Source organism: Harpia harpyja, chromosome Z (assembly GCF_026419915.1).
Source record: "Harpia harpyja isolate bHarHar1 chromosome Z, bHarHar1 primary haplotype, whole genome shotgun sequence".
In the NCBI taxonomy this organism is placed as follows: Eukaryota; Metazoa; Chordata; class Aves; order Accipitriformes; family Accipitridae; genus Harpia; species Harpia harpyja.
This window is the reverse complement of record NC_068969.1, coordinates 38,490,346-38,514,725: the sequence shown is the minus strand read 5'-3', so window position 1 is coordinate 38,514,725 and position 24,380 is coordinate 38,490,346. Positions and strand designations below refer to the sequence as shown.

At 43.1% G+C, this 24,380-nt stretch overlaps 1 protein-coding gene across 1 annotated transcript in view; it reads left to right on the top strand.

The window, feature by feature from the left end:
- The first annotated feature begins 14,973 nt into the window (after positions 1 to 14,973).
- UGCG (UDP-glucose ceramide glucosyltransferase) overlaps positions 14,974 to 24,380 on the top strand; it is a 34,259-nt gene continuing 24,852 nt past the window's right edge. Inside the window, exon 1 of the mRNA XM_052777328.1 lies at positions 14,974 to 15,269. Within this exon, the coding sequence (XP_052633288.1) occupies positions 15,172 to 15,269 (98 nt within the window). The 5' untranslated portion in view covers positions 14,974 to 15,171. The remainder of the gene's footprint in view (positions 15,270 to 24,380) is intronic.

The following is a 24,380-nucleotide window of genomic DNA, read 5'->3' as shown; positions in this document are numbered from 1 at the left end:
CGCATTTGTGATATCAGCATCTCCTCTCATATCACCTCTCTACTTTGGGGATGTTCTCCTGGTTCTCATTTGGCACTGAATATGAGCACTGTGCTTGGGTGGAAGCGGTTTTTTAAATGTTATTTCCTTTGCGGTTCCAAAGAGGATACACAGTGCCTCTGAATCTCTGTACACTAGATAGATGTGGTGCTTCATGAGAATGGGAAAGCTGGCTGTTAGGCAGATTCCCATTCAGTAAAATGGGTGAATTAGAAAGGTAAGATAAGTGCAGGAAGCTTTGGGACTAAAGGGGGAAAGCACTTGAGATATCTTGTGTATATCAGAAAGTAACTGCAGTATTTAAACTAAGAAACAGACCTTGATATAACAGAAGAAAATTATTCTTCATGTTTATCTTTTAAAAACAAGGCTCAGTTCATTGGAGTCAGCAGGTAGGAACCATGCAATGTTAGCAACTTTCTTAGAAAGTATAATGAAGAGATTCTCTTTTAATGAAAACATTTTGCAAAATACTTCAATAGCCTTCAGAATCAGTAAGCAGCTTAAGTCGTTGTAATAAATATTTAATATTTCCCATGTCCTGAAACTGTTGTTTTGCTGTTTACAAAGCTCTGTGAAGCTGCTGAGAATCATTTAACTGGTCAACCAATGCATCCACTGAAACTGCATTTGTTTTTCAGTTGGGAAAAAGCTGAAGAACCCAGTAATGTGCCCAGTGCAAATGGACGCAGAGGTTGCTTTCTTAAGAAAAGCATGATTTAAAATTAAGCCCTAATTTAATGGTGTGTTAGAAAGAGATTTTGAACGTCTAATACAAAAATACTTTTATAATTTTGTATGGTTTGTATTTCTGAGTACACTGCTATTACTTGCATTATTATTTGCCTTACTCCAGAATTATCACAACAAAACTAGTTCAGCTACTGTGCTTGAACATGTGTTTTAAGATACGCTCTTGTATTTTATATTTGTTACATTGCTGTAGAGAGACTATGAAATGGATTTCTGATGGTGTCTCTATACTCCACTGTATTAAATCTAACTGTAAGTCAGTTGTAACCTTAATTTCCCTTATTTATCTCCCCCTCTTTGATTATTGTCTTTGCAGTATCATGGCTAAAATCTGACCAGAAGCTCCTTGAGGAACAGCCTGGTCTCTTTGTTAGTACCACAAAGTATGCAACATACTTAGAGTAGAAGTGAAATGAAATTATAACAATCTAGGAGATTTTGCATATAAGTAGCTATGTGAATTATAACATGATTAGATCACATTACACATTTGTAAATTGCCTTAATTTGTAACTGTAGCCTTGGGAATGATTTTCCTAGCCCTCAGAAATATGGATAAAAACTAGGAACAGTATATATAAGGAAGGCTGTTGGTGTTCATTGTGTTTGAGGAAATAACAATCTGTTGAGCAAAGGTTCAATTCCATATGCATAGGTAAAGTGGGAAAAGATAGCAAACACAAATAAATCCAGCATGATCGGATGTGAAACATTCTCTATTTCAGATACCACAGTGAGATTCATGAGAGCAGAATATGGTTTGGTTTTGTTCTGTTTCAGTCTTTGCACAAGAAGGTACACTGAGGTTTCTTTAAAACTTCAGAAGAATTCTAGGATAAATAATGAAAATCTCAGTAATACCTTGGACATGCAGCATGGACTTATCTTAATATCAGGGTTTTTTTTTTTCAGTGTTAGGCCAGGCTTTAGGCTGGTACAGATGAACATAGCTCCATTGCACTCAGGGTTCAATATCCCCAACAACTGACAGTGCATTGTTTCAGTCTGGAATCACCTTTTGGGACACCAGTTACAATAGCTGTTGACATGCTGCTTACTTCTTTGCTTTAGTGATACTTGGTCATGAACTACTCTATATTTAATGCTTAATAGCACATATGAACATATAACAGCATCCTATTCACCTGTGAACCCAGGACCTAGTTAACTATGCTGATATCTGTCCTTTAAATCAGAGGATATTAACAGATATGGTAAAACTTAGCAGAGGGTGGGGAGGCTTTTTGCCCTTTTTTTAATTTTATTTTTTTATTTTGCTTTTCCCAGAATTAGGTAAATGCTGTGGAAGCATTCACAACCATAATTTAACATTCTTGAACCAATTGACTTTTGACTGTCACACCTTTTCTGCACTGCCTTGATATTTAGCTGTCTCCATACGAGGTAGAATACCTGTGGGCAACAGATCCAGGATAATAGTTGGGAGTTCTCTTGCTGGAGCCTTGACACTAACACAGCTACAACCTGCCAGCGCCTTAGAGGGTAGACTCGTACCACTGTGCCAAGCCCTGCCTGTACGACACCAGTGGCCTGTGCTCTTATCACTTACTAATGGGTTTCCCTAAAGATGCTCAGGGAGGTTGCATTCAGACCCTGCGTGGTGTGCCTGCTCCCCATGAAGGGTCTGGCACCTGTTCGCTGTTCCCTAGGGATGGAGAGAAGCACTGTGGTCAGTCCATCTCAGCTTCTTTGGCTACACACCCCTCTAACCAGAGTCAGTTGCCATGTGAATATCTGAACCAGCCAGAGAAGTCTGAGTTTTTCTTTTTGCCTTTTGGGAAAACTGATTACTTCATGCCACGTGTAGCTTTATTGCCCAATGAGAGTTTGTTTACCAGCTCTCACGAGTAGGTAACTGTGAAAAGACTCAGTGGCAAGCAACTTCCTCTTGGAAATAGTCTGGAGTTTCTTTTGAAGCCACACCTGTTCATACGATACAAGCTTCTTAGGTGAGCCTCCTGCTCTCTCATGGCACTGAGAAACAGAGAATGTCACACCCCAGTGAAAAGCAAGGTAAGGCTGTATTGAGCACACAAACACACATGCAAGAATGCCAATGTCTTTAGACTGCCAAGCAACATTGTCCATTTAGCCATATCTAATGTTTGCACTCACACACACAAAGTATTTGTTGCCTGAATAATATTTCTTTTTGCTTGAGAGGGAAAAAGAAAGAAAGGGCAAAGGCCAGGTTCCCAGGAAGGGGTACATAAAATGTTTCTGATTCAGCTGTGATGGAGTCAGCTGAAGACAAAATGCCTACTGGTTTCTACAGACGCCCAGGTCGTTACAGGTGTGATACCCAGAAACAGAATATAGTATTTCCATATCCACACTTACCACAATTACATGCCTGAAAAGAACATTTAACTGTAATAAAAACCAGAGCAAGTCACTAAGAAATGGATGAGAAGATACAATCTTGTAATAGCCCCTTTTGGAGGATGCAGTAATTTGTAGACACTTGCTTCCTACTTACCAAAATTAACCATCACACCTTACACTGACAGCACGGGGTTGGAATACCGGATGCAATGCAACAATGACTCATGATGACGAGTACTCAAAATGAACCTGTCCCCTGTATTTCAGGTAATCCACCCAGTTATGATTTACTGGTGAAGGACTGAACTTCTTGTCCTTAGGCAAAGGGCACAGCAGCAGTGTCTCCCAGACACAGTGCCAGTGCTTCCATGATGTCTCCAAGCTCACTCAAGGGAAGACCCATTCAATAGTAGTTTTGACTACTACAGGGCTTTTTGGCACAGGCAGATGAGCAGAAGGACAAAATCAAGCGCTAACCCTGTAGCTTTCACTTTCACACTCTAGGCTGAGGTCTCAAACTTAAAAGAAAGTGGAGGAAATTGCTCAGTCATCTGTTTGTTCACTTTTTCCCATACATGAAAGAGATCACGCTCCTGAACAAGGCAAAATCTTGATGGATCCTGCAGCTGTTTCCACTGTTTCTTTCTTGATGTCCAGGTTAATATCACCAACATTGACAGAACAGCAACCAGCTGCTTCTACTTCTGCTCCTGGCAAGACTCTGCTCTTACAAATGTAAGCATGCCTGATGACAGACAGCAATGGCTGCTAAGGGCAGTTGATTCCAGAAGCAGGAGAGTATATATTCCATTTCAGGGGCATAATTTTGGACACATTCTGCCATTCATCCATACCAAATCAGATTAATTCCTGTCTGTACATCTTTATATAACAGTCACTCTCTGGGTAAATGTCAAGAACTGAACTAGGAAAAAAACTCCTCAGTAAAAGCAGAAGTCACTACATGGAAAGACCATGATGCTAAGAGCCCTAGTAATCCCACATCCTTTCTAACTGGTAGACCCCAGTATGCACCCAGTTCACACAACACCTAAGAACTTAATATTTACAATGAAGAAACAAAAATATGTTCTGCTTAGGGAGAGGAACATGTACATAGAATTTTATAAAATCACTATTTAAAAAGGAGTTCTCAGACTTTTCTCAGAGCTGCCTCCTTTGTAATGCATCAAAGCTCAGCCTTCTCCCTCACCTGCTGTGTGCTTAATTATAAGAATATTCCATTACAAAGAAATTTAGAAGGGCGTTAAACTGTGAGGCTTTTGATGGGCTTAAATGGTAACTGAAACTTGTTAATTTCCCCATGAGCTTTCTCCACTTTCTTAAGGAGTAACTCATGTCAAGCAGGATGTAACAACAGAACTAAGGATGATCTTTCATTTGCAAAGAACCTAAAAATGCTATGGAAATATTGAATATTTTTAGAAACAGAAACTCAGACAGCAATGGTTATCTAGAGAGAAACTGAAAACTCTGGTTTCAAACTGTGCCTGTCTAGACTAAATGTATATTAGTCTTCTGAGCCACTTAACAGCTGCTTCACCATGAGAGTGGTAATTAAATAACCACAGCAGAAATACAAAGGACCACAAAGACATCACAGGAAACTTGGCAGCTCAGACATGTCGGGTCACCATGTTAGTTACCTGTTGCCATTGCTTCTAACTTGATGGTCATCCCTGTGAGTAGCCAGAGCCTGTAACTACCGTGGAAAATGGGCATAGCTCAGAATAGATGATCCTTGTCATCTCGGTGAGCACAGTGAGAACACCTGAGGCATGGATCTGAAACTCTCTGCATGAAGGACTCCCCACTGTTTCAGCTAGTCTCGGTTCATCAAAGTCGGTGCACCTCCCAGCCGTGCAGGAGCGGCTACCGAGGTCATAATGACCTATTAGCATTGCCCAATTCGGGACATAATTGTGAAAATGGCCGTGCAACTGCAAGCCCACAACAAAAGGGTGGTTATATCCTTCCAGAAAAAAACATTTCTCTGGTTGAAATAGCAGGTCTGGACTATGCTACAAACACATTTTGGGACAGCAAGCTTCTTAGGTACAGGGGCCTGTTACTTGCAACTCCTTTAAACAGCAGGTACAGAAATGCAGGCACTGCTTTTGCAGGATGTGTACCTGTACTTGACAGGGTTAATACAGGTGCATCTGAGAAAGATCAGGAAAACGTGCTCACGGCTGTGATGAAATATTATCTGCACAGCAGTTTTTATCGCATTCCTGTGAATAGAGCTCTATTTTTGAGCTTGGTTTCACAAAATAAAGAAACCGGGATGTCAGAAAGCAAAGTGGTAAGATGGAGAAGCAGCAGTAAAAGCTAAGTGAGCAACTCTGGAATCATTCATATTTGATTGATTGAAATATTGTGTTAACAACTATTTAGAAACAACTGTTTCTAAAACACTTAAGTAATAGCCACTAAAATAGTTTTTTAAAAAGCAGTCTGAAAAAGCCAGATGAGTTTTCCTCTAACAATTTTAGCAGTGTATTTTCATCCTCAGGCTACACTGTACTCAGCTTCTTTCAGCAGCACTCAGGTAAAGACTGGACAAGTCAAGCTGTCCCTTTCAACCACTGCTATCAATCTGTGACTCTCTGCCATGAGAACCAAGCACACGGGTAGAACGGTTGTCTGAGGGAGTTCTGGCTACTCGTACATAACCTTTCTTTCCATCTTTAGTCTGCACCTCCATTCAAATTCTGAGAGATGGCATGCAAATATTTGCATATATCAGGAAGGAGATCTCAGCACTCCATACAGGAGTGCAGAGTGATTCCTGAATGCTTGGCAACTGTGCAGCGGTTGGAAAAGACACAAATACAGCTCCTATCTTCGCAGGTGCTTGGGAAAGAGACATTCCTTAGGGATGCCTCTGATGAAGCTGGTGGAGTATGCTTACTTCTAGCCCTTGAGACATGAGTAGGAAACCCTGTGAGATGTCTTGATGACTATATTCAATCACAGGAGATATCTTGTAATCAATGTGTTAATTGTGGACTTCAGAAATTGCCAGGCACTCTGCTTCAAGGCAGGGCTGATCCTGATTTCTAAGCCAGATATCTTTCTAAAGCACATATTTCCTCCACTCCCCTAATACTGGAGTGCTTTGACAACTAAGGACCAAAACATCTTTATGATTTTGCTCACCTACCTGGCCAAAGTGGTTTTGCTTTCAGGCTTTCATGGCTGTTGCAGTGAGAAAGGACTGGGGGCTTTCCAACTGCTCCTGGATCTGCTTCCACTGAACTCAGGAACAACCTCCCACCCTAGCCACCACTTTTGTAGCATAGGTGTCCAGTGTTAGGGACCAGGAGTGCTCCAGTTGCTTTAAGGACTAATTTCTGTGTCGCTATCTATAGATATATCTAGCTATATTATTTCTATCTGTTCATGTTCTTGGAGCATCAAACATTTGTTGATGGAAGCATCAAACATGAATTTTAAATCTAGTGTCATATTCAGTCATGAAACATCACTGCTTAGCTCACTTCCGTAGGCGGACTCTGTTCCCGCTATCACGTTTTCCCTTGATTTCACCCTTTTTGGTTCTTGCTCTCAGTTTAAAAAAGCATTCATATTTTTGGTCCTCTAGCCCAAGGGGGCCCTCTGACCCCAATTTCTGTTCTGTTGCTCCCAGACCAAATTCTTTCCCCCAGTTCTAGGCCTTGCTGTATGCCTTTGGTTCCTGACGCCTTGAACAACTTTCCCTTTATTGAATCTACCAAGACTTTGAAATTGTGCTCTTGACTGCCCTTGCCTGTGTTAACAAGAATGCGACAGTTTCACAGCAAAAAGGATTGCTAGATGCTAAGAGCCGAGAGTGTCTGCTTCGGTCCAACATCTGCCAAGAGAAAATTGACTGTATGTTTCTATTGGCAGTAAGCTTTTTAAGTTGCACTTAGCATTTATTTATGGGAGATTTTTATTTGCAAGAATGTTTGTATTGCTGGAAACTCTCAGAAACTCTCCCATGGAAAGAATGCTTGCTCTTCCAAAGTCATGCAAGATTTACCTGTCTAACAAATTTGCAATTTTGTTTGATTCTTCTCCTTATCTTTGTAACACTGATTTGCCCTTACAGGACATGAACCATTATGAGGTGATGTCAATAGCCAATTGAGCACCATGAATAAAAAATAAATTATAGTCAGAGTTAAAAGTCCATGCATAGTGTGTATCTGACCGGACAATGAACAATAAAAATGTTTTTGAAAATATTTGTGAAAAAATCAAAGTTTATTCTCAGAATACTAATGAAAAACATAAATTTAAAACTTTTATCTAAACAGAGCAAAATGTTGTAAGACCTGGTGACCTTGTCTTTCCCTCTCTATGTTCATATTCAGTATTTCTCTAATGTGTTTTTTGGTCATGAAAAAAAATTATATTTTGACATATATTCTGCTCAGCATATAAAATTCCATGGACATACCTGCAAACAGATTTAGGTCTTAAAGGGAAGCTGTTTGCTTAATATTCCTTAGAGGGGTGACTTTTTAAACACTGGAACCCAGAGATTATTTTTTAAATAAAGCTAGCCCCCCAAATTGAGAGGATTTAAGAGCTTTAAAGAAAAAAACTGAACCTACAAATATATATATAGTTTCCTTTTGTACCTCAGATATCACTGTCCATGAAGGATTCACATAAATTCTACGGGAAAAAATTCAGATGTGAAAAATATCATAGATATTAAGCTGTTTCAACCAGATGCTCTCAACCCTGATCACCATCCCTTTTTCTCGGATCACCACACAGGGAGAATCTTGGCCATCCTCCTTATCCTGTGGCTCAGCAGTAATTGAAATACTGTGGCCAGATGGTTTTGTTTTCCAGGAGGTGAGGATAGCATGATATTCCCCAGAAGCAGCATGTAATTTGTTTATAGGGCATTACATTTTTTTAAAAGCAAAAGAAAACACCGGTGTATAGATAAGACAATTTTGTGGCAGTCTGTATATTGGAAAATAATGTCTTTTCACCTTGCAGAGATTATCCCTGTCCTGAAAATCTCACAATAAAAATGAATGGAGACAAGGGAAGGTAAAGGAATAAAAAAAGGGCAGATGAAAATGGAAAAAAGGAGCTGTTAACACTTACTTACAACAAATCCACATTGCTCTTGCTCATTGATAATTGGAAATTGAAAGGAGAAACTCCGGAGTACCTAACAGAGGACAAGATAAGAGCAAACATGTTTGGGGGTGAAATGTGGCAGAACATAGTCTAGGGAGCAAGCAGGGATGGAGTAAATTTGAATAAATTTGAATAAAAAGAGACTCAGAAAACAAGAGGACAAAAAGACCGTGCAAGGCAGGAGAAAGAGCCATTAAAATGCAGGGAAGATTGAGCTCTACTGGGCCCCCAGAGTGAAGAGTAAGAAGTTCAAAAGAGAGTCAGGGAAAAGCGGTAAAGAAATGTTAGATATTCATAGCATATGAAGGAAAGAGGTTGAAAAGGCCTGCGCGGATGAGCAAGGGCTCCTGACCAAAATCAAACATAAAAAGGAATCTTACAAGAGGTGGGAACAGGACAGGAAACCCAGGAGGAATACAAACACACTCTCTGAGCATGCAGGGAGTTGAATCTGATGAGGAATGTGAAGGACACTGCGAAAGCTTCTACAAGTACCCTGTAACAAAAGGAAGACCATAGAAAATGTGGGACCATTGCTGAATGGGGGAGGGTACCTAGTGACAAAGGACATGGAGAAGACTGAAGTACTCAGTGCCTACCTTCAGTGGAGGAGGATCAGGTCAGGGAACATGGAACTGAGCTGGGGGCACATGAGACCATTGGATCTGATGGGATGCACACAGGTGCTGAGGGAGCTGGCTGACATCATCATAAGGCTACTTTTGATTGTCTTCGAAAGGTCAGGCAGAACAGGGGAGGTTCCTGAGGACTAGGAGAAAGCAGATGTCCCTCCTGTTTTCCAGAAGAGCAAGAAGTTTGAGCCAGAAAACTACAGGCTGATTAGTCTCACCTCAGTCCCTGGGAAGGTGATGGATCAACTAATCCTGGAAACAATTTCTAGACATATGAAGAAAGACAGACAATTGGGAGTAGTCAGCATGGATTTATGCAGGGAGAATCATGCTTAACCAACGTGATAGCCTTCTATGACCAGATGACTGGTTTGGTGAACAAGGGGTGGTATCTGGATGTTGTGAATCTGAACTTCAGCAAGGCTTTCAACACTGTCTCCCACAATATCCTCATAGACAAACTGACAAGGAATGAACTAGATAAGGGTATGGTGAGGTAGACAGAAAGTTGGCTAACAGCCAGGTTCCATGCCTTGTGATCAGTGGCAAAAAGTCCATCTGGAGGCCAGTCACTATTGGAGTGCATCAGGGGTCAATAGTGGGGCCAACGCTGTTTGACATCTTCATTAACGACAAGGTGCACCCTCAGAAAGTTTGCAAATGATACAAAACTGGGAGGAGTGGCTGATACCATACATGGGTGGACTGCCATTCAGAGGGATTTTGACAAGCTGGACAAATGGGCTGACAGGAACCACATGAAGTTCAAGAAAGAGAAATGCCAAGTCCTGCATCTGGGGAGGAACAATCCCAGGCACCAGCACACACTGAGGGCCAACTGTCTGGATGACAGCTTTCCAGAGAAGGACCCAGGGGAGCTGGTGGACACAAAGTTGACCATAAGCAGCAATGTGCCCTTTTGACAAAGAAGGCCAACAGCATCCTGGCTTGCATTAGTGTATGTGTTGCCACTACAGGAGACGCATGGACATAGTGGAGCGAGTCCAGCTGAGGGCCACAAAGATGACAGAGGGTCTGGAGCATCTGACATATGAGGGGAGGCTGAGAAAGCTGGGATTGTTCAGCCTGGAGAAGAGAAGGCTCAGGGGAATGTTAGCTATGTGCGCAAATATCTAGTCGGGGGGAGTAATGAAGATGGAGACAGACTCCGAACTGGGCAAACCGCTCTAGTTGATCCTGCTTGAGCAGTAGGTTGGAATAGGTGATCTCCAGAGTTCTCTTCCAAACTCAACTATTCTGTCACTCTGTGAAATGATTTACTTTGGTTTTCTAAATTTAATTCTTCTCCAAGTATACCACAGTTTAATGCTGACTGCATAAGCATAACTGTATTCAGCAGCAATACTTGGGAGAAGGGTCATAGGTTACTAAAGACCTGGATCAGCTTCTCAAGAAAAATACCATGTAACTGAAACATTTGCATGGATTTTACAATATTGTTGGAGAAATTGTTTTTTAAAAGTGCTTTCACATTCTCTTACAAAAAGACTTCTGAAGATCAAAAGTAGCGAAGCCTTATTCCTCAGAGATCCGTACTTTGAGGTTTCACTGCAAGCTGTAGGTTTAACTTTTTCCATTCTTGGGCATTTGTAAGAGCTCTGGTGTCTAATTTTCCTGGTGTTTGATTTGTTGAGACACTCTACCAGACAAGAGACAGCCAGTGCTGCAGCTAGCCTAGAAATGCATTTGTTAAACTTCACAGGCCACTTTACATACGCTGATTAGGTAGCCTGTTACTGCCAGATAAGGAGGATACTGGCGGAGTTGTCTGATAAACTGGGTCTCTCTCTCTCTCTCTCCCCCCCCACTAGACAGACTTTTCTTCAATATTTACACGTGCTTTAAGACTTGAATAAAATTCTGAACTCATTTAGGCAGGGAGACTAACAGGCAGAGAGCAATTGCATACATTTCTATATCAAATCCAACTAATGACTGCATACTTCTTTTCATAACCTAAACAAAGGAGATTTAAACAAGAGGAAGCTGCAAGACAGAACATTTGTATAATAGCATACATGCTGAGCAGTAATATACACATTTCTTTGATTTAATTCAAAGAAAAAGAACAAAAAAGGTATTTTAATAAGAGGTTACTTATACAAACCCAACATCTTGCTTGGCCTTGGAGGCAGACCTTTTAGAGTTTAAATTATTAAAACTTCGTTTCAAAGACACACAATTCCTACCAATGCATATTCCCTTTATAATAAGGTATTTTACAAAGCAGTTTCGGATTGCAGATGCATGAACGGATCTAATCATTATGCACAGGGAAAACTTACACTGTCTGTCCCCTTATTTCCATATTTTCATAAAGAAAAATGCACATAAGCAAGAGAAAGCTAATTTGTTCTTGCCTTCTATTTGCCCTGAACCTCAGTGATATCATTTGAACATAAACAGTAATAGTACAGTGAACTGTGGAGTAGATACTTGGAAATACTAACAAAGGCACACACAAGCTGTGAAATAGCATTTCAGCAGATTTTAAATACATTTTTAACTGGAATTCAGGTGACAAACTGTTGTGCCATCTGAAGGTGGAGAACTAAATCACAATTTTCTCTCTCCAAAGCTTATGTAAACAATGTTTTTTGATAGAAACTCTGATGGTTTAGGAAGAAACTGAAAAGTCTGTGGAGGGGTTAAAAGCTTCTACAGACATACTAGTAAGAGAAACTTTTGTGGTTTTGGTTTCCACAGTCTTCTCAGAACTAATGTCAGTATCACTACAGGTTAACACACTAATGTTCTTTTGCTAGTGATCAAAATATGCATATCCTTTTTTATGAGTTCAAAATTACATGAAAGTTTATCTTGCATCATTTTTGCTGTTGGAACAGTAAGTCTCACACCTAGGCCATTAAGGACCCTTGTGAAGGAGACTTCTAATAAATTAATCTTTTTCAGTCTGCAACAAAGCTATACTCAAACACTGTTAACAAAATTCATCAGTATTTTGGCAAAATGATGTATGAACCAACAGTAGCTCTATAGCACATGGGAGTGTTGGTTTTTTGTTTTTAATTTAAACACAGTACACATTAGCATAAGTCCAAAGCATTTGATTAAAACACCAGGGCGTACCATGCCTCCAAGGCATGACGTGATGAGGCATCTTTGAGGAGGAGGCAGATTTGCACTATCTGAAGAACACTGCTCTCTGTGAATCGTTGCACTCCACACTAACAGAAGGGAGACCAGAAGCACGTCCTCTACCACTGAACTATCACAGCTCCATATGGCCCCTTGTCCCGGGAACCTTTACTCTTTGCTCCCCCACTAAACTTAACATACCTGCTTAAAGAATCCATGTGGCAGGGTTGACTAGAGAAGTTACTCAGGTCAAAGGACTTACCCCACCTGACTTTCCTCCACCATGCTCTCAAAGAATCTCCTGAACTTTTTACCTTGAACCCGTCGTGAGAGAGAATTCTTTCTCCCCATACAACAAAGCCAGGAGGACAGAATGCCGTCGCAGAGAGGATGGCAGAAAGATGGGTCCTTTGCTGAACCAAAGTTATTTACACCAGCTTGGCATCTTCCTGTGCAATATTGTTTGATGACTGCTCATTCATCAGTGTGGTTTGCTGAAGTATAGGAGTCAGCAGCAGGTTAAACAACCTTTATTCATTTTATTTATGAAGAAGCCTCAGCAAAGTTTGTTTGCATGGAGCCATTGACCCTAGCTATTGCAAAATAAGCAGCCCGTCAATGTAATCTCTCAGGCAAACACCTTCTAGGACAAAGAATAAGCTTTACTGCTTCTGCTCAATACTTCTTCAAAACCTGAAACAGTTGAATAAAATGTGATTATTTGCTCAACTGACTACTGAATGCAGGCCCTCAATCTTCCTAAATTCACTGTACTGTCATATTTTAATGCAAGAAACTGTTTTGCATAGGCTGTTTCTGCCTTGTAAGAGAGATGCAATCCAACCAGATAAGGGTTATATCCGCTACGTTCTAACAATTGATATATATCAGCTCATAATTCTCTGGCTAGACTAGTCTTGTGACAGTGCCAAAATTGAGCATGACAACTCAAATCATGGCTAATAAATGTATATAAAGCTCATTGAGGCGATCTTAAGTCAATATAAATGTGATCATTAGACTCTAACTGCAGGAACAAATAGAAAAATGAAAAACTGACTGCCACTTTCAGTTACAAACGAGATATGGACAGAATCTGTGACAGGGGCATTTGAAAATTAAGGTCATTTGTTTTACGTGAAAATTTTATTTTAAGGAAGTTTTACTAAGAAAACACTGAAGCCAGTGTAAAAGCATGTTGCTGGCCACCATGATTTATGTGGGAACTAATGTTAAGCAGGAACTAACAGACTACACGCAGTATTGGCTCTAGGATGGACTGATACCTCACCTGTTCTTACCAGAATTATCAGTAGCTTTTCACTTTCAAATTTAAATTGTGCTTTTAATTTAAATTTAGTCAATTTCCTGCCACATCATGTGAGATCCTAGCTTTTTTGACAGTTAAGTTGCCTTTAAATCTCTACATGCTAACTGCTCATACACAACTACAGCTACCTTGAAACCTAGCTCTTCCACAGTTTCAAAGCATTATGGAGACTAGAAAGTATTAAAAAACCATGACTGAGGTCTTAAGCAGAATTTAAGAACACTCCATCTGTATTAATAATCGAGAGCTGTGGAAGAAAAAAAAAATCTATTAGAGAGTGTGCATTACACTGCAATGTTCAGCTTGTGCTACCGGTCAAGAGCCCTGAGGAAAATGTGTACCTTCTCAGGTACAGGTAACCATAATCTCTTACGTATGTCTATGCTTCTTCCAGACTAAAACTAACCTGCATCTGGCAAGCTCAGTATGCAGGCACAGGCGCTCAAATAATTTTCCTTCTGCAACATACCCCAGATTAACGGAGTTAAATTTAAAACAGTTAATGCAATGCATGTTTGCTATTAGACAATCAGCAGAAGAGATAAATTGGCATCTCTGACCCCAGGTCCAAAATGCTACCGTAAACTGTAAAAGCTGAACAGCAGTGCTGGGGAGCTTCTTCATATGAATCCCCTCAAAAAGGGGGGCAACATCACAGTAATAGGAATTGTCATAAACACTGTAAAGAAATTCAGGCAAAACTAGACAGCTTAGGTGATTAGTAACGAGCAACAGACTGTCACCAACCGGGCACTAACCCAAACCTAGCCAAGGCTGGTAGCCGCCAGCTTGCTTTATCACTGCATGGGCCCCGCTGGTGGTAGCTGCGGCTTGACTGCTGCCATCACCCCAGTGCCCTCGGCGGCTGGTCTGGCTCGGGGGGGATCAGCACCATCAGCGACCTCCAGGTGCACACCGATGCTGGAGTTAGCAATCCTATCCTGCAGCATTCAAGGTCAACGAGAAAGCTTTCAGACTCAAAAACGGTAAATAAAAAATAATAAAGGCTACGCTGCCCCATCAGCCCATCTGTGCTAGATCAGCTCGGGAACAACCGGCCGCCCCGAGCCCTGCTTCTGTGGATACGGGGCTGCGGTCCCCTCAGCTGCGGCGACAAGGCCTTTGTGGGGCAGGGAGCCGCCTTCAAAGCCACCAGCAAAGTTTGAGGACCAGGAGCGGACGCATCTGCCCCTCCCGCACCCCTCCTCGGCCGCCGACGGGCCACGGGCCGCAGCCCGCCCCCCGCCTGCCTGCCGCCGCGCCGGTGGCTACCACGGCCCCCAGCCCCGCTCCCGCCCGCCCCCGGGAGACGCCCGCAAGGTCACGCAGCCTGCGGCGGGGCGAGAGGCCGGGCCAGGCCCTGCACCCAGGGCAAGGGAGGCGCGGTAACGGATTTAACCGCCCGCCCCGCTGCCACCGCCCCCGCCGCCAGCCCCGTGACTCCCCGCCCCTCCTCTCCGAGGCCAGCCGACCAGCGGTGGGCGGAGCCTGCGCCTGACAGAAAGGTGGGGGCGGTGGCGAGCAGGGCGGTCGGGCCGGTGGTTCGTCAGAGCGTGAGCGGCTGCCTGCCTGCCTGCCTGCCTGCCTTGCCTGCCTGGGTGGCTGGCTGGCGCGGAGGCCGCCGGAGGAGCAGCAGGCGGCCCGAGAGCCCGCCCGCGGCAGCTGCCGCCTCGTCTGCGCACGCCGACGGGCCACCGAGCCACCCACCCACCCTCGCTTCGCTTCGCTTCGCTCCGCTCCGCCGCCGCCGGCTCCCGCTCGGGCCGCCGCGTCCCGGGGATGGCGGTGCTGGCCCTGGCCCTGGAGGGACTCGCCATCTTCGGGCTCATCCTCTTCGTCGTGCTCTGGCTCATGCACTTCATGTCCATCATCTACACGTAAGCGCGGGCGGCGGCGGGGGCGGATGGCGCCGGCGTTGTTCCCTCACTCCCCTCCACCCCACCCACCCGCCATCGCGCCGAGAGCGGCCCCGCCGCTCAGGAGCGGAGCAGCGGGCCTCGTCCCCCGCCACCGCACCCGCAGGCCGCCGGCACCTCTTCCCCGCCTTCCCCCCCCCGTCCCCTTTCTCCCCCGCCGGGTGTCGGGCACGGGGAGCCGCCCGCCTCCCGTCCTCTGGCGCGGGGCCGGAGGGGCTCGCCTGCGGGCCGGCGTGCTGGGAGCGGCCGCCGGCTGCGTCCCGCGGCCCCCGGCGTGAGGCATCGCGGGGGTCGGGTCGGCTGTTGTGAGGGCGTAGCTGGTACCCTGCCATCGGTAACACCCGTTCTCGGTCGGTTTCTGCCGCCTGCTTTTGCACCCTGATCTTCGCTCCTTTGCCTTCAGCGCTGCTAGGGAGGGCTTGGGGTTTGTTGTTTGCCGGTACACCTGTAAAGCGAGGCTTTTCCACTGGTGGTGGGAGACCACCGTGCACAGCAGTTATAAAACGTGTGCTTTTTGATTGTGCAAGGAGTGTACAGCAGAACAACCGAAGTAGCGCACGCAGTACCCTGTGCTGACCAGACAAAACGTTAGCTATAAGTTTTTTTCTTGAGAAATAGTGGTAGTACTAGTAAAAAGAAGCATATATAGTGTGTCCAGACCCTTCTTGGATAACTCCAAGGAAAAATACTTTAGGAGTTTGTGAGGAGTGTTTGTATTTTGGTGGCTGACAAACAAAGCAGATTCCTGCTTGAGCTTTGCAGAGCAGTTGTCTGTGGGTATGTGGGAAAAGGATTAAGAACACATCTCTTTTTTTTTTTCCTGTAGCAGACCATGCTTTTACTCCCTTAAATAAAAGGCCAGTGTTGCATCACTACAGGGATTAGAAAATATCTGAATTTCTGTTTGCTTTGCTTGTGCTTATCTGTTCTACTTTCTTGCTGTTCCACAAGCATTTGATAAGTATCTGTGATAAAACCCAGCGCTTGTTCAAGGCAAAGCTCCTCTTGAATTCATGGATGCTAAAGACTTGCTACTGCTGCCCTTGGTCATGGTTGCCTTGCTCTTTTTTTATGTGAAATCACTTGTAAGCTCTAATCGTTTTTCTGTACTGTAGTTTGGTTGCCTTTAAGTGGTATATTTACTCGGATAATTAACTTCTTGAAAACTAGCTCTGTGGGTTGTCTTGGGTACAAACGGCAGGATTTCAGTACTGAGGAGCTGCAATGGTGCCTGGTGGGGGAAGAGACTATGGACTACTGTGGGCGCAGCTGATCCTGGACAGCTTTGAAGCTGATGAAAACAGCCCATTGCATGCTAAAACCTCAAGCTATCAGATGAGTATGTGTAGTGCTGCTGCTCATAAATCTTTTAAGAGTGGCAGCTGCAAGGGGCAGGAGACACAAATGGAGATATGGGGGAAGACATTGTGAGAGGATAAACAGAGAAAGAAAAAGGATGAGATACACTAAGAGACATGAGAGGAATAGAATAGAGGAGAGGAAGAGGACATCGTCAGGCAGTCCATGCCACAGGAGCTATACCCTCAAAGGGACTGCCTCCTGTGGAGGCTGCACACTGGAGCAGGGACACTGCTGGATGGACTGTGGGCTGCAGGTAAGCCATGCCAGACCACGTATACATACCCCTGAAGGGACTGGGACCTGTGGGCAACCCATGCTGGGGTAGAGGCACCCTGAGGGACTGCAGCCTGGGGCAGAGACTCTGCCAAAGGGATTGCAACCTGTAGGTAAGTCACTGCAGAGCAGGTACACCTGCTGGAGCAGAGTAACAGTTAAGAAGCAACCAGCTGTGGAGGAAAATGAGTAAGAAGCAAGGTGTGGCAGAAAAACCATTACGCACTGACCCTTGCCTCCTGCGTCAGCTCACTGAAGGGCTTGGGAGGGACTGAGTATAAGGAGCAGTGGAAACAAGAGCAGTTCACATAGAAAGGTGGGGAAGAAGAGTCTCTGACTAAAGCTGAGCCTGGGGAAGGAGGACAAAAGGTGCTTCCCTAAGAGTTTGGTTGTTTGTCCTTTTTTTTTTTCTTCAATACCCAAATCAGAAATTAATTGTCTGTTAATTGGCAATAATTTAAAGTATGTAGAATTCCCTGGTTTGCCTGTGGCAGTAATTGGTGGGAAATGCAGGTAGCAGCTGGACCTGGTGTGGCCTGGGGCTGGAGTATTTGCAGTGGTGTGAAAACTGGAAGAAGTTGTCGGTTTTGTTATTAGGAATTTGTGTTGCAAGTGTACGTATTGTATATGGGGAGTTAATGCAAACAATGTGTTAACAGGTAGAAAACTTGGCAGCTGTGAAGGGGATGGGTAAGAATTGGGATGGTCATGTCCCAACCTGTGAGACCCCTGGAGAAAAGTGTGCTTCCAGTAGGGCTCTCAAGATACTGTCTCAGCAGGTCCAGAGCCAGGAGCTGACTGTCTTTCTCAGAGTAATGGGCTGGTGGTAACAGGAGTATTTAGTGTTCAGTGTGAAAAGTTGGCCCTTGGTTGGAGTTGAGCAGCTGGTAGCACTGAAGTGACCAAACTGCAAGCTGTGCTGTCTTGGCAGGCTGTTGTGGAAGAGGTGCCCCAGTTGCAGTGATTTGGCAGATCTGCGGAAACAAGACTGCTGTTCCCCTTAGTGTCACCATGCAGCTGCTCTTTGCTTGTAGTGAAATTAAAGAAATGCTGGACACTTACAGCAGCCATCCCAGGGAGATGTCCTTGCAGTGGCTGTGGTGGTGCTGGGAAACTGGAGCTGGTGGGATATAGCTGATGGCTGGAGAAAGCACTGCTCTGGTGAGTTTGCAGCCTGTTTGCAGCTCTGCCCTGTGCAAGGGAGGAGGGCTGTGGGGTTGTCTGGTGGAATGGTATGTGGAGGAATGGCCTGGTCCTGCAAGCAAGATAACCCTGTGAAGTGAATTAACAGGAGGAGGTAATCAACTGTTTGCTTTAACTGCTGGAGCCCATTTATGGGGAAGGGACGGACCCCAGATAGATGGTGATTGTTAATGCCATGGCCTGAGAACTCTGGTGGCTGGACCCTGTTACTAGTGCCCCTTATCTCATAGAGACTGTTTGGTCCTGGACAGCAGGCACAGCACACTGCACCCTTTCCTAGACTGCTGAGGTATGAACGGGCCTCCGCTTACAGACAGAAATTCCTTTTGATGGCAGTGGGAGGATGTAGTATTAGAGTAGAATTGTGTGATACTTGTCATATACTGAAAACTACTTACACTGTACCTGTTACAGGAAGTGAAGAAGAAAGATGAAACACTAATTAGTCTTCCTGTTTTCTCTTTATGGACAGTATTGTTGGTTTAACATTTTTTAAAGTTGCTGGGCTAGGGGCTGTTTGTTCTCTCTGCGCTGCATCTAGTAATGCTGAACTGGTGAGTTGGAAGGGCTGATCTGTGCCACTGGAGTACTAAGAAAAGATTGAAACATATCAGCAAAGCTGTTGTGGCCTAGGGGGGAGTCCTCCTGTGGTTCCCCATTGGTATTTTAGATGTTTGATTTAGCAAAATACTTAGACCGTGTGTGAATTAAGCAGATAATGCGATTATTCAAGAAAGTAAGCTTATATGTCTTGGAGTGCTGTCAGCAGTTGTCAGGGTTAAGGTCATGACAGCATTTCAGCTGTGTTGGTTTGTGCTGTAATTGCTTTAAAAGATACAGGGTTTGGATATCTAAGGTACTGTACAAGGTTTCAGTTGAGGCAGAATGTCTGTTCCTCCATACTGCATTTCCAAAATCTGGTTCTTGCCACCTCTTTCCCCTACTGCCCTTCCCCACTATGAATGGTTTTTATTTATAAATAAGTATATAGTCGTATGGGCTGATTTCATACTCCTATAAAATAAACAGGTGGGCTGAAGCAATGAAATGCAAATAGCCACACTGTTAAGTCAAAAGGCCAATCTTTATAAATTGTCTAATGTATGTGATTATGAAACGGGTCTTAGTTTGGTGCGCTCTCAGTAATACTGAGTCAGTGAATTAAATGCAATAAACATGGACAAAATAGCAGGTTTTTATAGCTAGTAATTAGATAAAATGCAGTTTGCATGTATTACTCTGCATACGAAGGCTGTGATATTTGACCGGTTTGAGTTGCTATTCTTATACCCAACTCGGAACCTTGACTTAAGACTGTTCCATTCTTGCATATAGGCTCTTCAGTTGGAGTTGAGCCACCAACTGAAGAGTTCGGTGTTGGAGACAGTATCTGATACACTGACTTTGAAACCATCTGAAGTTGTGTAGTTGTGTGGACAACTAAAATAAACTATCAGAACTAAGACCAAATGTATAGCTATATCTGAAATGGAAGACCATGTGTTTGATGTGCTAATAGGGGGAAAAAGTCTTACAGTGTTGGCTGAAGTGGTGTTCAGGAAACTGGAGTAAATGTTGATATTTTAGCTGTCTGTTAAAATAGTTACTTAATGATTCTTACTAACTTCCATTCTAATCACATGCAAAGAGCAGAAGTTTTGTGAAATCAGGGAAAAGGAGAAAAAAAAAAAAAGAAACCATGAAAACCCAGAAACTAAAGCTTATTTCTTGGGGTTTATGGCCCTGTAACACATCTTGTAATTCTGAATCACGGGCTAGCAAGATCTGTGGCAGTGGATTTGCTGTTTTAACTGTATTTCAAAATAGATGGCTCTCGTTTAATAATGATAGCTTTCTGAACATGGTGTGCCTCTTTCTAAAATAAAGCTGGCAAGCGAAGCCTGCAGAACCTAGAAAATGCCATACTTAAGCATAATCAATCTGATCTTAGTTTCCCTACTATGTCTTCAGACTTCAGTCTAAAAATGAAAGGTTTTCTATTTTTTTCTCTGAATAACTCTCTCACTTTTTGCTTATGATTATTTTAACCTGAATGCCAAGTAGAGGTGTGTATTGTAAAGATTATTCTGGAACGGAGGAGAGACAATAAAATGGCTTTTAAGTTAAGGAAGTCAAATTCAATCTTTGACTTGCACTCCGCATTGCCTCTGCCACAGCGTTCCTAGAAAATATATGGTAAATCTCTTAAGCTGTTTATATCTTGCTGCTTTATTCACCTGGTCTACAAAACTGAACTCACGGAGTCATGTTCTTGTTTTGAGTCTCCATTGTTCTTGTAACAGTTGTCAGTGGCAATTCTAACTATAGCACATAATGTAAATCACTTTCTTAAAGGCATCTACAGTCAGTTGATACTGAGGTTGTTCATTGTCTTGGTTCCCAGGTAGAAGTGGGAAGGGTAGTGCATGTCACTTAATTGATAAACATATTGCTGGTTTTAGCTTTTTAAAATTTAATTGTGTATGAGTTACAGTAGTCAATGAAGAAATAATGAATTCTGCATTCATGTGGTATTTGGATGTAACTGGGCCCATTGTGCCTTGTCTGCTGAGTGAAACCCAAGACTTTCAGAAACATATAAATGTAAGAAAACACTTGAATGTAACTAAAGGTAATTAATTGCCTTAGTGTAATGCATATGCACACAAGGAGGAAATTCAGTTTGCACAGATGCATAAAACTCAATTTTCCTGAAATACGTCTGCAATGTTGAAGAGCTTTCTGAACACGGCTTCTAAACCTAAACAAAAAACCACACATAGCCAATGTTTGACTTCTGGGTTTTTTTGTTATGTGAAGACATTTTGATCTTTTGGCTAATAATCTATTACTGTATAGTAATTATGACCTTTCATTCTTAAGAAAATAACAGTTCTATTTCTCTTGGCCCTATTTGATTGTCTTCTCACCCTGTTTTTCTTTGTCCCTCCCTTGCTGCTCAGTCCATGATTTGTGTCCAGGCTTACCCTGCTCTGTTCTCTGACTTATCTGCTTGTCTTCTGTCATCTCCTTTTGACATTTTTGCTTCCTGGTGGGGCTTTTTCTTCCTTTGGGTTGTCTTAATTTTTCCACTGTCAGTGTCTGGCAATAGATTGACTAAATCACTTTGCCATCATAGGGTTGCATTTTCTTGGTTTATGGAAGTGCTTCAGAGGCAGTCTTGTCACAGATAGGAGCCAGGAGGGGATGTAGTGTACATCTAACTTAAAAGGTGATGTTTAGAGAACTTGCCTATTACTATCAAGTGTTACCAGGCATAAGTGAACTCATGTTTTGATAGACTTGGATGGAGACAGTGCAGATACTTATTTCTGAGATTAGAGGCACCCCTCCCTCTTGTTGATGAACAAAACCAGAAAAGTGAGAAGTATGATTGTACTGAAGCTTCTCCAGGAAATGGCTGGAAGATGTCTAGCACATGCAGAATGCCATGTCTGTTCCTGGGTTTGTCTTCACTCCTTAGTTGAATATTTATTGAACTTGAACTACTCATGCTGAAATTTTCCATACAGGTTGTCTACCTCAAGGTAGATCTTTTTATGAGTTACGTAGCTGATGACAAGCTTGATGTAAAGTGTTGGTAACTTTAACAATAGATTGTTGTCTGTGATCTTGTATATGTGGAACAGGCAATGGAGCAACCTCATGATCTGTATTAGCAATATCTTTCTGCAAAAATTCTTAGAGGGTTTAAAGCAAAAAAAGGACTTGTGTGTTTGGCCACAAACTATGACATTGGAGAACCATGGAAAGTTATCTGAGGCTTCTGTTTGATCTTGGGTAAGCTTCATCTTCCTTGCTCTTTCTCTCAGTAGCCCTGTCTCTAGTAATCTGTGCGTTGAGGATGGACCCTACTTTTATGCAGAAACCTGAAGGTACTTGCTATGAGTGTTACATCCATACAACTTTGATGGGTTGCTTTTACTCAGCATTGTAGCAGAGGCAAATCTGAAGGATAGCAATGCAAAGATACAAAGTCAAGTACAGTTGCTGGGGAGGAACACAGGAAAATGACAGGGTATGGAAACACACAAGTGGCTGAGACTTTTCTCTAACAACTTAAACGCAGAGGTGAGAGTCAGTTTTTCAGCACTGTGAAGGAAATTGGAGTGCTTCAGGCTGGAAATGCCTGTTGAAGGTTCAGTTCCAACCCTCTGCTCAAAGCTGGACCAAATTTCAGCAGTTTGCTCTATGCATAGTGCTTAGATAGGATAATGATAGCTTGTGATAGAAGGTGGAAACCACTGAAGGGATGCTAAGTTTGAGATGCACAAAATCATTAGGGGTCAGTGCTGGGGCCAATAGTGTTTGACATATTCATTAATGACCTGGAGGATGGGACATATCAGCAAGTTTGCTGATGATATGGAACTGGGAGGAGTGGCTGATATGCCAGCTGGGTGTGCTGCCATTCAGAGGGACCTGGACAGGCTGGAGAAATGGTCTGACATGAACCTCATCAGGCTCAACCAAGGAAAATGCCAAGTCCTGCACCTGGCAGGAATAACTCCATGCATCAGCACAGGCTGGGGGCTGACTGGCTAGAAAGCAGCTTGTCAGAAAAGGACCTGGGGCTGCTGGTGGATGATAGTTTGACTATGAACAGCAGTGTGCCTGTGGTGGCAAAGAAAGCCAACAGTATGAGAGACATGTATATACTGGAGCAAGTCTTGCTTAGGGCTACGGAGATGGTGGTGAGGCTGCAGCATCTGACATACAAGGAGGGGCTGAGAGCTGGGACTGTTCAGCCTGGAGAAGGCTCGGGGGAATCCCATCAATGTGTGTAAATACCTGATTGGGGGGGTGGGGGGTGGGGTCTGAGGAAGATTGGGCAAGACTCTTCTCAGTGGTGCCCAGTGACAGGATGAGAGGCAACAAGCACAAATTCAAATGAAAGACTCATTTTAAACAAAAGAAGACTTTCATGGTCAAACACTGGAATGGGCTTTCCAGAGAGGTTGTGGAGGCTCCTTCGCTGGAGGCATGAAAGGATGACTGGGTGGTCCTGAGCACCCTACTCTAGTTAACCCCACTTTGAGCTAGAGAGTTGGAGTAGCTGATCTCCAGAGATGCCTCCCAACCTCTGTTCTGTGATTTTGTGAAAGGTGACACCCAGGCCTGGACTGTTACTGAGTGATAGACTGAGAAGGAGGTTGTGTGGAGGATATAAGTTGTGTATGTTGTGTATTTTAAACAAATTGAAATTTACCTTGTGACTGTGTAATGTGAGAGAAACCCCATAATATTGGAGGCAGTTAGGGAAGGCCAATTTTTTAGTAGTGTGTCAGGAGGATAAGACACAGACTATAAACTTTGAGGTGACAGTATGGTAGTAGCACCTCTGAACATGAATGATTTAACAGAATGCAAGGAACTAAAGCCTAGACTAAAGACTGTCTAGTGTAGATTTAAAGGAGAGGAATTGTGGCAGACCGGATGGTATGCTTATGTTGAAAGGAGGGAAGATGGTGCAAAAGATGTGACAAGTGGGCTTTAAAAACAAACCACATCTGTTCGAGTCACTTGCATGGAAGGGGAGGATAAAAGACTGCAAGATTTAGAGTCTGTAAGATGGAAATGAAATGGGTTGGGTTAGTGGAGCATGTGGAGCTCTTGGAAAGCAAAAAAACCCATGCAGTCTTGTTTGTCAGCTGGGGTGGAAGAAGCTGAACAGTAGGATGAGGAAGAATATAATCTTTTTGTCAGCTTTTGTAAGGATATGAAGATTTCAAAGACATTTAAAGAAACTGAGGTTTTACATGAGCCAAGTTTCCATAGAGGCATAACTTTTGATTAAGGTGGGCGAGTAGAGTGGTAGATGATAGAAATTTCACAAATTAATTTTTAAAGTCTGTCAGAACTGCTCTGTGGCATGCTAAGTATGTAACTAGTTTTACTGGTTTACTAGAGCACCCTTCAGTATTTGTGTCCATCACTCCCTGGGAATTGTGTAATGCCAAATAGTGGTGTCAGAGTTCACTGGGATTCTTACATTTTATTTTAACTGAAATGAGGGTCTGTGGGTTTGACACATTTAATATTGGTTTTGCATCTTACTGAAGACTATAGCTTAAAATAAATGATTAATTATTTTATTGTGAGAAATGTTTTGCTGTAGATCAAAAAAAGCTTTTATTTTTGCTAATTGCAAGGTAAATAGTTTTGCATTTTCTTAAATATGTTGCTTTTAATAGTTGATGAGGACCTAGGCTA